The sequence below is a fragment of the Trematomus bernacchii genome, unplaced genomic scaffold, assembly GCF_902827165.1.
Source record: "Trematomus bernacchii unplaced genomic scaffold, fTreBer1.1, whole genome shotgun sequence".
Classification (NCBI taxonomy): Eukaryota; Metazoa; Chordata; class Actinopteri; order Perciformes; family Nototheniidae; genus Trematomus; species Trematomus bernacchii.
In genome coordinates, this window is record NW_022987984.1 from 16,197 (window position 1) to 30,648 (window position 14,452).

At 43.1% G+C, this 14,452-nt stretch overlaps 2 protein-coding genes and 17 non-coding genes across 19 annotated transcripts; 18 read left to right on the top strand and 1 right to left on the bottom strand.

The window, feature by feature from the left end:
- Positions 1–1,078: 1,078 nt before the first annotated feature.
- trnal-aag lies at positions 1,079–1,160 on the top strand. The gene has a single exon. It is a non-coding gene; the product is annotated as a tRNA-Leu (tRNA).
- A 302-nt stretch (positions 1,161–1,462) lies between these two features.
- On the top strand, positions 1,463–1,544 carry trnal-aag. The gene has a single exon. It is a non-coding gene; the product is annotated as a tRNA-Leu (tRNA).
- A 254-nt stretch (positions 1,545–1,798) lies between these two features.
- On the top strand, positions 1,799–1,880 carry trnal-aag. Its single transcript has one exon. It is a non-coding gene; the product is annotated as a tRNA-Leu (tRNA).
- Positions 1,881–2,373: 493 nt separating this feature from the next.
- trnal-aag lies at positions 2,374–2,455 on the top strand. The gene has a single exon. It is a non-coding gene; the product is annotated as a tRNA-Leu (tRNA).
- A 257-nt stretch (positions 2,456–2,712) lies between these two features.
- trnal-aag lies at positions 2,713–2,794 on the top strand. Its single transcript has one exon. It is a non-coding gene; the product is annotated as a tRNA-Leu (tRNA).
- Positions 2,795–3,051: 257 nt separating this feature from the next.
- On the top strand, positions 3,052–3,133 carry trnal-aag. Its single transcript has one exon. It is a non-coding gene; the product is annotated as a tRNA-Leu (tRNA).
- Positions 3,134–3,733: 600 nt separating this feature from the next.
- On the top strand, positions 3,734–3,815 carry trnal-aag. Its single transcript has one exon. It is a non-coding gene; the product is annotated as a tRNA-Leu (tRNA).
- A 222-nt stretch (positions 3,816–4,037) lies between these two features.
- trnal-aag lies at positions 4,038–4,119 on the top strand. The gene has a single exon. It is a non-coding gene; the product is annotated as a tRNA-Leu (tRNA).
- Positions 4,120–4,380: 261 nt separating this feature from the next.
- Positions 4,381–4,462, top strand: trnal-aag. Its single transcript has one exon. It is a non-coding gene; the product is annotated as a tRNA-Leu (tRNA).
- A 257-nt stretch (positions 4,463–4,719) lies between these two features.
- trnal-aag lies at positions 4,720–4,801 on the top strand. The gene has a single exon. It is a non-coding gene; the product is annotated as a tRNA-Leu (tRNA).
- An 897-nt stretch (positions 4,802–5,698) lies between these two features.
- On the top strand, positions 5,699–6,661 carry LOC117471976 (protein ANTAGONIST OF LIKE HETEROCHROMATIN PROTEIN 1-like). The gene has a single exon (XM_034117185.1). It carries the CDS (start codon positions 5,699–5,701, stop codon positions 6,659–6,661), a length of 963 nt encoding a protein of 320 aa, XP_033973076.1.
- Positions 6,662–7,483: 822 nt separating this feature from the next.
- On the bottom strand, positions 7,484–9,055 carry LOC117471977. Its single transcript, XM_034117186.1, has 3 exons — positions 8,695–9,055; positions 8,222–8,395; positions 7,484–7,914 (listed from the first exon to the last, which is right to left on the bottom strand). Exons 1-3 carry the CDS (start codon positions 9,053–9,055, stop codon positions 7,652–7,654), a joined length of 798 nt encoding a protein of 265 aa, XP_033973077.1. The 3' UTR covers positions 7,484–7,651.
- A 615-nt stretch (positions 9,056–9,670) lies between these two features.
- Positions 9,671–9,752, top strand: trnal-aag. The gene has a single exon. It is a non-coding gene; the product is annotated as a tRNA-Leu (tRNA).
- A 257-nt stretch (positions 9,753–10,009) lies between these two features.
- On the top strand, positions 10,010–10,091 carry trnal-aag. The gene has a single exon. It is a non-coding gene; the product is annotated as a tRNA-Leu (tRNA).
- A 254-nt stretch (positions 10,092–10,345) lies between these two features.
- Positions 10,346–10,427, top strand: trnal-uag. The gene has a single exon. It is a non-coding gene; the product is annotated as a tRNA-Leu (tRNA).
- A 260-nt stretch (positions 10,428–10,687) lies between these two features.
- Positions 10,688–10,769, top strand: trnal-aag. Its single transcript has one exon. It is a non-coding gene; the product is annotated as a tRNA-Leu (tRNA).
- Positions 10,770–11,023: 254 nt separating this feature from the next.
- On the top strand, positions 11,024–11,105 carry trnal-aag. The gene has a single exon. It is a non-coding gene; the product is annotated as a tRNA-Leu (tRNA).
- A 257-nt stretch (positions 11,106–11,362) lies between these two features.
- On the top strand, positions 11,363–11,444 carry trnal-aag. The gene has a single exon. It is a non-coding gene; the product is annotated as a tRNA-Leu (tRNA).
- A 257-nt stretch (positions 11,445–11,701) lies between these two features.
- trnal-aag lies at positions 11,702–11,783 on the top strand. Its single transcript has one exon. It is a non-coding gene; the product is annotated as a tRNA-Leu (tRNA).
- Positions 11,784–14,452: the final 2,669 nt, after the last annotated feature.

Consider the following 14,452-nt stretch of genomic DNA (forward strand, 5'->3'; position numbering starts at 1 on the left):
AAGTTAGCGCTGAGCTTCAGTCTGCAATGTTCAAAACAACAGATAAAGCCAGAAATCTAGGTGTAGTCATGGACTCTGACCTGAGTTTCAACAGTCACATTAAAACAGTTACTAAATCAGCCTACTATCACCTAAAGAACATATCTAGGATTAAAGGACTAATGTCACAGCAGGATTTGGAAAAACTTGTCCATGCTTTTATCTTCAGTAGACTCGACTACTGCAATGGTGTCTTTACAGGCCTCACTAAAAAATCTATTAGAAAGCTGCAGCTAATTCAGAACGCCGCTGCTCGAGTCCTCACTAACACTAAGAAAGTGGATCACATCACTCCTGTTCTGAAGTCTTTACACTGGCTTCCTGTGTGTCAAAGAATAGATTTCAAAATATTGTTGCTGGTTTATAAAGCTTTGAATGGTTTAGGCCCAAAATACATGTCTGACCTACTGCTAAATTATGAACCATCCAGAACCCTCAGGTCTTCAGGGACTGGTCAGCTTTCTGTCCCCAGAGTCAGAACTAAACATGGTAAAGCAGCATTCAGTTATTATGCTCCGAATATCTGGAACAAACTCCCAGAAACCTGCAGGTCCGCTGCAACTCTTACTACTTTTAAATCCAGGCTGAAGACTTTTCTTTTTGCCGCTGCTTTTAATTGAACTATTCACATCTTAAACTGCACTGTAACTTTTAACTTTTATCCATGTATTTTTTCTTTTAATGTTTATTTTATTATCTTTCCTTTTTAATGACTGATTTTAAATGCCATTTTTAAAATGTCTTCCATTTTTGTAAAGCACTTTGAATTACCTTGTGTTGAAAGGTGCTATATAAATAAACTTGCCTTGCCTTGCCTTGCCTTGGGTGTGAAGATATTTAAAAATAACACCTCAGTCTTGAGTTGGGTGTGACTCAACTTGAAGGTCAGTGTGCTTTGGGATGAGTTGCCAATTGTTGGAGAATTTGGACTCTTGACTTCTTGTCACTGGCTGAAGGGCTAATTTCATTTATGTCATTTTGGTTACTATCAAGCTCATTCTTCTTTTTTTCTATTAGGTGCATTTTCTCATTGAGAAAAGGTAGTGTGGCCGAGCGGTCTAAGGCGCTGGATTAAGGCTCCAGTCTCTCAGGAGGCGTGGGTTCAAATCCCACCACTGCCATTATATATATATACAATAATCAAGTGATATTTGGAAACCACACCCAACCTGAAGTCAGTCTCAAAAAAACTCTGTCTTGAGTTGGGTGTGAAGATATTTAAAAATAACACCTCAGTCTTGAGTTGGGTGTGACTCAACTTGAAGGTCAGTGTGCTTTGGGATGAGTTGCCAATTCTTGGAGAATTTGGACTCTTGACTTCTTGTCACTGGCTGAAGGGCTAATTTCATTTATGTCATTTTGGTTGCTATCAAGCTCATTCTTCTGTAATTCTTTAATTAGGTGCATTTTCTGCTTGAAAACAGGTAGTGTGGCCGAGCGGTCTAAGGCGCTGGATTAAGGCTCCAGTCTCTCAGGAGGCGTGGGTTCAAATCCCACCACTGCCATTATATATACATTAATCAAGTGATATTTGGAAACCACACCCAACCTGAAGACAGTGTCATCAAACCTCAGTCTTGAGTTGGGTTTGACTCAACTTGAAGGTCAGTGTGCTTTGTGATGAGTTGCCAATTGTTGGAGAATTTGGACTCTTGACTTCTTGTCACTGGCTGAAGGGCTAATTTGATTTATGTCATTTTGGTTGCCATCAAGCTCATTCTTATTTTTTTCTATTAGATGCATTTTCTCATTGAAAAAAGGTAGTGTGGCCGAGCGGTCTAAGGCGCTGGATTAAGGCTCCAGTCTCTCAGGAGGCGTGGGTTCAAATCCCACCATTGCCATTGTATATATAGTAATCAAGTGATATTTGGAAACCACACCCAACCTGAAGACAGTCTAAAAAACCCTCAGTCTTGAGTTGGGTGTGAAGACATTTAAAAAAAACCTCAGTCTTGATTTGGGTGTGTCACTGGCTGAAATGGCTAATTTGATTTATTTCATTTTGGTTGCTATCAAGCTAATTCTTCTACATTTTTTTTATTAGGTGCATTTTCTCAATGAAAACAGGTAGTGTGGCCGAGCGGTCTAAGGCGCAGGATTAAGGCTCCAGTCTCTCAGGAGGCGTGGGTTCAAATCCCACAACTGCCATTATATATACAAGAATCAAGTGATATTTTGAGACCACACCCAACCTGAAGACAGTCTAAAAAACACTCAGTCTTGAGTTAGGTGTGTCACTGGCTGAAATGGCTAATTTGATTTATTTCATTTTGGTTGCTATCAAGCTCATTCTTCTGTAATTCTTTAATTAGGTGCATTTTCTCTATGAAAACAGGTAGTGTGGCCGAGCGGTCTAAGGCGCTGGATTAAGGCTCCAGTCTCTCAGGAGGCGTGGGTTCAAATCCCACCACTGCCATTATATATACATTAATCAAGTGATATTTGGAAACCACACCCAACCTGAAGACAGTGTCATCAAACATCAGTCTTGAGTTGGGTTTGACTCAACTTGAAGGTCAGTGTGCTTTGGGATGAGTTGCCAATTGTTGGAGAATTTGGACTCTTGACTTCTTGTCACTGGCTGAAGGGCTAATTTGATTTATGTCATTTTGGTTGCTATCAAGCTCATTCTTCTGTAATTCTTTAATTATGTGCATTTTCTGCTTGAAAACAGGTAGTGTGGCCGAGTGGTCTAAGGCGCTGGATTAAGGCTCCAGTCTCTCAGGAGGCGTGGGTTCAAATCCCACCACTGCCATTATATATACAAGAATCAAGTGATATTTGGAAACCACATCCAACCTGAAGACAGTCTCGTAAAACCTCAGTCTTGATTTGGGTGTGACTCAACTTGAAGGTCAGTGTGCTTTGGGATGAGTTGCCAATTTTTGGAGAATTTGGACTCTTGACTTCTTGTCACTGGCCGAAGGGCTAATTTCATTTATGTCATTTTGGTTGCTATCAAGCTCATTCTTCTGTAATTCTTTAATTAGGTGCATTTTCTGCTTGAAAACAGGTAGTGTGGCCGAGCGGTCTAAGGCGCTGGATTAAGGCTCCAGTCTCTCAGGAGGCGTGGGTTCAAATCCCACCACTGCCATTATATATATATACAATAATCAAGTGATATTTGAAAACCACACCCAACCTGAAGACAGTCTAAAAAACCCTCAGTCTTGATTTGGGTGTGACTCAACTTGAAGGTCAGTGTGCTTTGGGATGAGTTGCCAATTTTTGGAGAATTTGGACTCTTGACTTCTTGTCACTGGCCGAAGGGCTAATTTCATTTATGTCATTTTGGTTGCTATCAAGCTCATTCTTCTGTAATTCTTTAATTAGGTGCATTTTCTGCTTGAAAACAGGTAGTGTGGCCGAGCGGTCTAAGGCGCAGGATTAAGGCTCCAGTCTCTCAGGAGGCGTGGGTTCAAATCCCACAACTGCCATTATATATACAAGAATCAAGTGATATTTGGAAACCACACCCAACCTGAAGACAGTCTAAAAAACCCTCAGTCTTGATTTGGGTGTGACTCAACTTGAAGGTCAGTGTGCTTTGGGATGAGTTGCCAATTTTTGGAGAATTTGGACTCTTGACTTCTTGTCACTGGCTGAAGGGCTAATTTCATTTATGTCATTTTGGTTGCTATCAAGCTCATTCTTCTGTAATTCTTTAATGAGGTGCATTTTCTGCTTGAAAACAGGTAGTGTGGCCGAGCGGTCTAAGGCGCTGGATTAAGGCTCCAGTCTCTCAGGAGGCGTGGGTTCAAATCCCACCACTGCCATTATATATACATTAATCAAGTGATATTTGGAAACCACACCCAACCTGAAGACAATCTAAAAAACCCTCAGTCTTGAGTTGGGTGTGAAGACATTTAAAAAAAAACTCAGTCTTGATTTGGGTGTGTCACTGGCTGAAAGTGCTAATTTGATTTATGTCATTTTGGTTGCTATCAAGCTCATTCTTCTTTTTTTCTATTAGGTGCATTTTCTCATTGAAAAGAGGTAGTGTGGCCGCGCGGTCTAAGGCGCTGGATTAAGGCTCCAGTCTCTCAGGAGGCGTGGGTTCAAATCCCACCACTGCCATTATATATATATACAATAATCAAGTGATATTTGGAAACCACACCCAACCTGAAGACAGTCTAAAAAACCCTCAGTCTTGATTTGGGTGTGACTCAACTTGAAGGTCAGTGTGCTTTGGGATGAGTTGCCAATTGTTGGAGAATTTGGACTCTTGACTTCTTGTCACTGGCTGAAGGGCTAATTTGATTTATGTCATTTTGGTTGCTATCAAGCTCATTCTTCTGTAATTCTTTAATTAGGTGCATTTTCTGCTTGAAAACAGGTAGTGTGGCCGAGCGGTCTAAGGCGCTGGATTAAGGCTCCAGTCTCTCAGGAGGCGTGGGTTCAAATCCCACCACTGCCATTATATATACAAGAATCAAGTGATATTTGGAAACCACATCCAACCTGAAGACAGTCTCGTAAAACCTCAGTCTTGATTTGGGTGTGACTCAACTTGAAGGTCAGTGTGCTTTGGGATGAGTTGCCAATTTTTGGAGAATTTGGACTCTTGACTTCTTGTCACTGGCTGAAGGGCTAATTTGATTTATGTCATTTTGGTTGCTATCAAGCTCATTCTTCTGTAATTCTTTAATTAGGTGCATTTTCTGCTTGAAAACAGGTAGTGTGGCCGAGCGGTCTAAGGCGCTGGATTAAGGCTCCAGTCTCTCAGGAGGCGTGGGTTCAAATCCCACCACTGCCATTATATATACATTAATCAAGTGATATTTGGAAACCACACCCAACCTGAAGACAGTCTAAAAAACCCTCAGTCTTGAGTTGGGTGTGAAGACATTTAAAAAAAACCTCAGTCTTGATTTGGGTGTGTCACTGGCTGAAAGGGCTAATTTGATTTATTTCATTTTGGTTGCTATCAAGCTCATTCTTCTACTTTTTTTTTATTAGGTGCATTTTCTCAATGAAAACAGGTAGTGTGGCCAAGCGGTCTAATGGCGCATTTCCACTACACGGTCGGCCTCGGCCACACTCGGTACGGCTCGGTACGGCTTGGCCACGTTGGGCCTTAACAGGGCCGACTCACTTCATGCTGCGCTTCCATTACAGTTTAGGAACTGGGGTAGTTACTATAGTAACGCAGTGTAGGCGGAGCGACGCTGCATACAACTGCCGTGACGTCATCTTCAATGCGACACAACTGACGAAACACGCAACAATGGAGGATGTGGATACCATCGTTAAGTTGTTTCTGTGTCTGTGGTGTTTTATCACAGCAAGAAGGAAGACTTTGTTTCGAAAAAGGCGGCTTATAGCAAGACGTAATAGAGAAGCAGCTCATGGGAGACTTATGGCAATCGTAGAAAGCGGCAGAGACTACTACGGCACGACTCAACGATACTCGGTAAGCTAACGTTCGCTAACTAGCAATGTGTTTCACGCTCACTATACGACCAAAGTGTTTCAAGTATTTAATTAATTGTAGCTACCACTTTTACGTATTAAAATATGTATGCTTTTGTTTGTGTATTTCAGACGTTAGGTCGCCGCCGCAGACCATGTGTTTGGATGCTCGACCGAGCTACCGAGTGGTGGGGTGTGATTGTTCCGTCTTTCACACACTCAGTGGGTGGAAAACTTTAGGATGTCTGAGGACACATACACCTACCTGTGCAACAAACTGCGGCCAGCGATGGAGAGACAGGACACATCATTCCGCAAGTGTATACCTCTAAAGAAGAGGGTGGCCATCGCACTGTGGAAGCTTGCGACCGGCTCAGAGTACCGAAGCATTGGACATCTTTTCGGGGTGAGCAACACAACTGTGTGCCGGTGTGTGCACGACTTCTGTGCTGCTGCAGAGACTTTGTTAGTGCCGGAACTAATTCGTTCACCAGACCGGGCGAAGTTTGCAGAAATGGCCGACTACACTGAGACGAGGTGGGGGCTCCCACAGTGTGTAGGTGCTATTGATGGATCACACATACCCATCTTGGCACCACAGGAATACCACTGTGACTATTTTAACCGTAAAGGCTGGCACTCCATCATCCTTCAAGGAGTTGTTGATGGTAGGGGACATTTCTGGAATGTGTTTGCAGGAATGCCTGGGAGCATGCATGATGCTCGGGTTTTGAGGCTGTCCTCATTGTGGGAGTTGGCCAGTCGTGGCAACTACTTTCCAGCTTGCACCAGGAACATTGGTGGGGTTAATGCTGGCTACTACATCCTGGGAGACAATGCCTATCCCTTACAAAACTGGCTCATGAAAACGTTCCCTGACAATAGACAGCTGACAGCAGAACATGTGATCTACAACAAGGGCATTTGCAGAGCACGGGTAGTGGTCGAAAACGCATTTGGTAGACTGAAGGGAAGGTGGCGTTGCCTCATGAAAAGGAATGACTGTGATGTGAACCTTGTGAAATCTATGGTGCTGACATGCTGTGCTCTGCATAACCTCTGCGAGAGTCATGGAGAGGCCTACGATGATGAATGGGATGCACCAGCAGCAGCAGCAGAGCCTGGGGTGGCAGTGGCACAAGGTTCAGAGGAGGGGGGCACTGACATAAGAGAGGGTTTGATGCGCTACCTGAATAGCAATTGAAAGATTGTGGGACATTTAAGGGTAGTGACATTTTGTTTTGTGTTTATTATTACTACATTGTGTTGAACATAAATAAATCTTTTTTTCTCTTTCACATACATGTGTTTGTCAAATGATTTAAACCAAAAAATGTTATCAGAATTGACTATTTAGTAAATATTAGAATGTCAAGTACCAGTAAGTACTGCCCCATAATAAGAACATTTGAGCAAATATCAGATCCTGAAAAGAAAATCTCTAAATTAAGCAAATATCCAAGTAAACTAAACAAATACAAATGATCTCTTATCATCCTCTTTCCGTTTTTTTTCCGAAATACCCCCTTCCAGTTTATTTATAAAAGGTAGTCTTCAACTTTAATGTGTCAGTTACCAAAGAATGTTTTAGAGGAGGACCTGAAGCTAGCAAACTATTTCTTGCTTTAAATCTATTCTTCGAATTCCCTTTTTATCTTATGCCCTTTTTCCTAACTGGTGTTTCTTATTGCTTTATAAATTCATGTACAATGTTAGATCCCCAAATGTTATTAGTAGCCTATTTTTATTATTATTTAGAACAAATATAGGCCTATAACTTCAGCCTCAAAATTATGTGCATATGTGCATTTTTTTTTAAACGTTGGACTAAGACACAATTCTCAGTGATTTTGTTCTGCTGATTTAAAGGCCTTTAATGAAACGTGTACATTTCATTTCTGTTTATGATTGGATGACAAAATTGTGTGCGAGTGGCAACCCAGTGACTTTGTTTACATGGTCCCGAAAATCAGTTGGTTAATCAGATTATGGCAGGAAATCAGACGATGCATTTATCAACAAGAGATAAGATGAGAAGTACTTTATTGAATTATAAAAAAGCCATGGCATTGTACAAAATAAAAAAATGTGTTGCAGCATAAAAAGGCAAGATATTGTACAAAATTTAAAAATGTTGCTGCAGCATAAAAAGGCATGGCATTAAAAAAAAAAAAGTAAAAACATGTACAAGACACTACTGTGGCAATTGAGGTTGGTCATCTTTATGAAGAGACGGGCCACGTCTGCTGTCCACAACCTGGCCAAGAGTGCGCAGGAAGGCTAAGTTAAATGCCTGCGTTTGAGCGTTCTCCTCCCTTCTGAAGGCCATTTCCTCCTGCCTTGCCCGGGCAGTATCCTCCATGGTCAGCTGCCAGTGCCGATCCACCTGGGCCAGGTGCCTTACATGGTGCCGTTCCTCCTGTGCCAGGTGCTCGTCTCCTCCTCGTTTCCTCTTGCCTGTATGATGATAAGATAATTATAGCAATAAGAATTAGCAATAACAATGAAAAACACAGGACAGGTACAGGTCACACAATGATTGTGAAAGTGAATTACATTATGTCCAGCCTGTTGATAATGAATATAAATATATGTATATAATAGGATGTCACACAAAATTGTACTAGCTGCTTACTAGCTAGTTACTTGTAACAGAGCACTTCCACACACTGGTATAGCTTATTTTACTTACTGACGATGGATGGATGATCTAAAGTTTAAAAAAAATCACAATTGCAGTCGTTTTGCCATGCCTATTTCTTACCTAGAACACGCTGCGGTGTCGCGATGGCACTCGGCGTTGGTGGTTGAGTTGTCGGGTGTTCGGTTGGGCCTGGTGTCTGGGGTCGAGATGGGGTCCCTTCTGGATTTGACGACGACGAGGACGGATCACCCATTACTCGGGACTGTTCCTCCTCACTCGAGACAATGGCATCATCTAGAACAGCAACATGACTTGTTAATTCCACAAACTACTGCAGCACAATACTAAATAGCAACAACAACAACTGTAGAAAGAAAAACTGAACGTAAACAATGGCACATGTGGTGGTAGCAAACAATAGCTCTAGCTAATGCTATCTGCCCTAGCTATGTAGCTCTTCGGGGATCCATACAAGCATGGGTTGTAGAACTTAAATGTAAGGATAAAATAGACTTGTTTGTTAGAAGTGAGCTTTATAATAGATAGGGACACAACGTTTTCAAGCAAATAACAGAGCGTTAGCAAAGACTTACCATGCAGAGACTCCAGCAACGCGGTTGCAGAGTCCAGGCCTCCCTCCCTCCCAACGCTGGATGGTCTATGGCCATAAATATCGTCCATGAGGTCGAACCACTTCCAGCTTCTCCTATCCGAACCACTCCGGCCGTTGTGGTCCTTGACGGCTCGATATTCACTCTTCAGCTTTTTCAATTTGTCCCTACACTGCTGGAAAGTCCTTGAGTATCCGCGTACGGACAACAGTGCAGAGACCTCCTGGAAAACCTTTAGGTTCCGGGTTGTGCCGTCGAGCTCACGCTGTATTTTATCATCTGCTATAAGATGGAGGAACGTCGTGACCTCGTCAACGGACCACGGTGTGCTTTTTTTTGCCATTTCTAGCTTCTGTTTTCAAAAATGCTGCAAGCGTCACATTATATGCGACACTAGGGATGATCAACTCGCGCGAGAATTGTGACGATTCTCTCTGACCAATCAGCAGTCCGCCCAGTTGTTGGCCCGCTAGTGTGGCCTCGATAGAACCACAATTTTCTAGGGCCAGAAAAGAGGTGAAAAAGTGGCCCCGCGCCGTACCGCGCCGGAACGAGGCCTAGTGGAAGCACAACCAAAAAAGGGAACGGCACGACACGGCACGCTTAAAGCGAGCTCCGCGCTGCAGTGGAACTGCGCCATTAGGCGCTGGATTTAGGCTCCAGTCTCTCAGGAGGCGTGGGTTCAAATCCCACCACTGCCCTTATATATACAAGAATCAAGTGATATTTGGAAACCACATCCAACCTGAAGACAGTATAGTAAAACCTCCGTCTTGATTTGGGTGTGACTCAACTTGAAGATCAGTGTGCTTTGGGATGAGTTGCCAATTGTTGGAGAATTTGGACTCTTGACTTCTTGTCACTGGCCGAAGGGCTAATTTCATTTATGTCATTTTGGTTGCTATCAAGCTCATTCTTCTGTAATTCTTTAATTAGGTGCATTTTCTGCTTGAAAACAGGTAGTGTGGCCGAGCGGTCTAAGGCGCTGGATTAAGGCTCCAGTCTCTCAGGAGGCGTGGGTTCAAATCCCACCACTGCCATTATATATACATTAATCAAGTGATATTTGGAAACCACACCCAACCTGAAGACAGTATAAAAAACCCTCAGTCTTGATTTGGGTGTGACTCAACTTGAAGGTCAGTGTGCTTTGGGATGAGTTGCCAATTGTTGGAGAATTTGGACTCTTGACTTCTTGTCACTGGCCGAAGGGCTAATTTCATTTATGTCATTTTGGTTGCTATCAAGCTCATTCTTCTGTAATTCTTTAATTAGGTGCATTTTCTGCTTGAAAACAGGTAGTGTGGCCGAGCGGTCTAAGGCGCTGGATTAAGGCTCCAGTCTCTCAGGAGGCGTGGGTTCAAATCCCACCACTGCCATTATATATACAAGAATCAAGTGATATTTGGAAACCACATCCAACCTGAAGACAGTGTCATCAAACATCAGTCTTGAGTTGGGTTTGACTCAACTTGAAGGTCAGTGTGCTTTGGGATGAGTTGCCAATTGTTGGAGAATTTGGACTCTTGACTTCTTGTCACTGGCTGAAGGGCTAATTTGATTTATGTCATTTTGGTTGCCATCAAGCTCATTCTTATTTTTTTCTATTAGGTGCATTTTCTCATTGAGAAAAGGTAGTGTGGCCGAGCGGTCTAAGGCGCTGGATTTAGGCTCCAGTCTCTCAGGAGGCGTGGGTTCAAATCCCACCACTGCTAGAATATATATATACAATACTCAAGTGATATTTGGAAACCACACCCAACCTGAAGACAGTCTAAAAAACCCTCAGTCTTGATTTGGGTGTGACTCAACTTGAAGGTCAGTGTGCTTTGGGATGAGTTGCCAATTTTTGGAGAATTTGTCTCTTGACTTCTTGTCACTGGCCGAAGGGCTAATTTGATTTATTTCATTTTGGTTGCTATCAAGCTCATTCTTCTGTAATTCTTTAATTAGGTGCATTTTCTGCTTGAAAACAGGTAGTGTGGCCGAGTGGTCTAAGGCGCTGGATTAAGGCTCCAGTCTCTCAGGAGAAGTGGGTTCAAATCCCACCACTGCCATTATATATACATTAATCAAGTTATATTTGGAAACCACACCCAACCTGAAGACAGTGTCATCAAACCTCAGTCTTGAGTTGGGTTTGACTCAACTTGAAGGTCAGTGTGCTTTGGGATGAGTTGCCAATTGTTGGAGAATTTGGACTCTTGACTTCTTGTCACTGGCTGAAGGGCTAATTTGATTTATGTCATTTTGGTTGCTATCAAGCTCATTCTTCTTTTTTTCTATTAGGTGCATTTTCTCATTGAAAACAGGTAGTGTGGCCGAGCGGTCTAAGGTGCTGGATTAAGGCTCCAGTCTCTCAGGAGGCGTGGGTTCAAATCCCACCACTGCCATTATATATACATTAATCAAGTGATATTTGGAAACCACATCCAACCTGAAGACAGTCTAGTAAAACCTCCGTCTTGATTTGCGTGTGACTCAACTTGAAGGTCCCTGTGCTTTGGGATGAGTTGCCAATTTTTGGAGAATTTGGACTCTTGACTTCTTGTCACTGGCCGAAGGGCTACTTTCATTTATGTCATTTTGGTTGCTATCAAGCTCATTCTTCTGTAATTCTTTAATTAGGTGCATTTTCTGCTTGAAAACAGGTAGTGTGGCCGAGCGGTCTAAGGCGCTGGATTAAGGCTCCAGTCTCTCAGGAGGCGTGGGTTCAAATCCCACCACTGCCATTATAAATACAATAATCAAGTGATATTTGGAAACCACACCCAACCTGAAGACAGTGTCATGAAACCTCAGTCTTGAGTTGGGTTTGACTCAACTTGAAGGTCAGTGTGCTTTGGGATGAGTTGCCAATTTTTGGAGAATTTGGACTCTTGACTTCTTGTCACTGGCCGAAGGGCTAATTTCATTTATGTCATTTTGGTTGCTATCAAGCTCATTCTTCTGTAATTCTTTAATTAGGTGCATTTTCTGCTTGAAAACAGGTAGTGTGGCCGAGCGGTCTAAGGCGCTGGATTAAGGCTCCAGTCTCTCAGGAGGCGTGGGTTCAAATCCCACCACTTCCTTGGGAGGGTTTTCCTGCTTTCTGTTTTGGCACAAAAGGGAAATGAACAAGTTAAGTCTGCTTCCTCCGTGACTCACATTTCAGTCATGTACACAAAGTGTGATTTTCACTACATTGGTGCAGGTGCTTTCACTTTCCACTTCCGGTTACGCACCCGGAAGATTCGAATGCAAGTTTTCAGCGCTTGTCCGTGCATCCATATGCTCGTTACTTTAAAACGTTTTTGATGTGATTTAGGTGCCTTTTTCTATACAGTAGTATTTGCCACGACGTTGTCCTTAGACTTTCTCGACGATGTTCGTCGCATGAATAAGCGGCAGAATTAGGGCAATATCTGTGAATTACTCTCACACCCTACACACTACTGAAACCACAATCAGGTCATCTACGATCTACGGAGACCTGCTCCCGCCTGTAGAGTGGCTCCACGCTTCGGGCTGGGGCCTGCTTTCACCGGGCGTGTGCTGCTGTGCGGAGGAGGATCTGCCGCGGCTGGGGCCTGCTCTCCACCTGTCCTGGTTCTGCTGTTACGGAGGCCTGCTCCCACCTGTCGTGTGTTCCAGTGTCGTGTGCTGCTTGCTGAGGAGACCTCTTATCCCGGGGATACCACGGAGGGACCGGTGCGCTTCCTCGCTGCTGCTTTCGCCTGTCCTTTGCTGCTGTTGAGGAGGAGGATTTTTTTTTGCCCCGGGAACATCACGGATATTGTGTGCTTGTCTGGGAGGATGGCCCATATCGTGATTCTGCTGTGCCTGTTAACTGTTCTGGACTATGAGAAGATCTCTAGTCATCCTGAGAAGCCTACTGGATTCAGGTCTGTTCTGCCACCCGCAGTAGGCATCCCCTGCAAAGGGTCGGATGTGTTACACAAACAGTTACCGGTCACCTTGTCACAGACAATCTGCTCGACAAAATATGTTTGTCTTTTTTGTTTGCCTGCGATGATGGTACTTCAGGACTGCTTCTTAAGCTCAAATCACACTCTCGCAGACTTTTCCGGTGATTCTAAAATAGATGACAATGTGTGTGTGTCGATTAAGAGGAAAAGATGCCTGTTTTTTTTGTTATTATTACTGTCAGGAAATGTTCAACCTAACCCTGGTCCGCCCAGTAGTAGTAGTCAGATCGCTACTCCTGCTGATTTTAAAGCTAGGTCTGGGTTGGGTTTCATCCACTTGAATGTGCGCAGTCTGTTAGGTAAGCTAGATTTTGTCCGCATTTGGGCAAGCTCGACTGACGCTGACGTCATTGTGTTATCAGAAACATGGCTAAATAAAACTATTTTGGCCTCTGACATATCCTTAAATGGCTATAATGTGTATCGTACCGACCGGCCTAATAAAGGTGGTGGAGTTGCCATTTATGTTAAGAATAAGTTCAGTGTAACCACATTGATCTCCAAATCTGTCAGTAAGCAATTCGAATTTTTAGCCTTAAATATAGAAGTGGCAAAGGGGCAACAAGTCATGGTGGTAGGGTGTTACAGACCCCCCTCAGCTGTCAAGGACTCCTTGTCTTCACTAGCAACACTTTTATCACAACTAGACTACAAGGAAATAGTGCTACTTGGAGATTTTAACTGGGACTGGTTAACTGCAGTATCAGAGGATTTAAAAAACCTTTGTATCTCTTTGAATGTTACTCAGATTGTTGACAGTCCTACTCGCCCTAACGTTAAGTCCCCTAATAGATCATCCCTAATTGATCTCATTCTAACTAATGTTCCCTATAAATACCTATCTGTGGGAGTATTTGCAAATGATGTGAGTGACCACTGTGTTGTAGCCACAATTAGGGACACTAAGGTCCAAAAGGTTAAACCCCGTATTATTATTAAGAGACACATAAAACATTTTGTGGAGCAGGGTTTTGTTCATGATCTGTTTGGGTTTGATTGGGGAAAAATCGATCTGTGTGCTGATGTTGAAACTGCATGGTCTTATTTTTATCTTGGTTTTATGGAAATTATAGATAGACATGCACCCCTACGTACTTTTAGAGTAAAGGGACGAGACAATCCTTGGTTTTCTGCTGAACTGTCCAGTCTCCTACATGAGAGAAACAAGGCCTGGGCAAAGGGTAGGAAATCAGGCTCAGAGGTTAAATGGCTGCGTTTTAGGTAACTAAGAAATAGCTTCACTTCACAGGTCAAAAATGCTAAGTCGAAGTACTATTTGTCAGTTACTACAGAAAACCTAAATAATCCTAGGAAATTTTGGAAAGCCATAAAATCGCTATCCACCGGTGAGATCCGAAATGAGCTACCTCCGTGCATTACCACAGCATCTGGCTCTATATCGGACAGGGCTACTATGTTAAATTGTTTTAATGAGCATTTTGTGTCCTGCGGTTCTATGTTTGATTCTGTGACTAACTCTGCTTTTGTGAACACCACAGTCGGTGACTCTGAACAATGTGGTCTGGAAAACCCTTTCAGTTTTACTCCTTTTACTGTTGATGTTGTTCGTGAAGCTTTAACCAAGTTAGATCCTAAGAAACCGGCCGGCCCGGACAACGTGGAACCTTTCTTTTTAAAGATAGCTGCAGATTTTATTGCTCCACCTCTCACTACTCTTTTTAACCTCTCCCTCAGCACAAACACAATTCCAAAACTGTGGAAGTCAGCGTATGTCCTGCCTTTGCTGAAAGGAGGGGAGGCAACTGTTTTAA

Excerpts from the sequence above, each read along its gene's own strand:
- LOC117471977 (XM_034117186.1), bottom strand. The coding sequence starts at position 9,055 with ATGGCAAAAAAAAGCACACCGTGGTCCGTTGACGAGGTCACGACGTTC. Across the intron at positions 8,396-8,694 it reads GTTGCTGGAGTCTCTGCATG|ATGATGCCATTGTCTCGAGT; the intron begins GTAAGTCTTTGC and ends TTGCTGTTCTAG. Across the intron at positions 7,915-8,221 it reads GACACCGCAGCGTGTTCTAG|GCAAGAGGAAACGAGGAGGA; the intron begins GTAAGAAATAGG and ends ATCATCATACAG.
- LOC117471976 (XM_034117185.1), top strand. The coding sequence starts at position 5,699 with ATGTCTGAGGACACATACACCTACCTGTGCAACAAACTGCGGCCAGCG.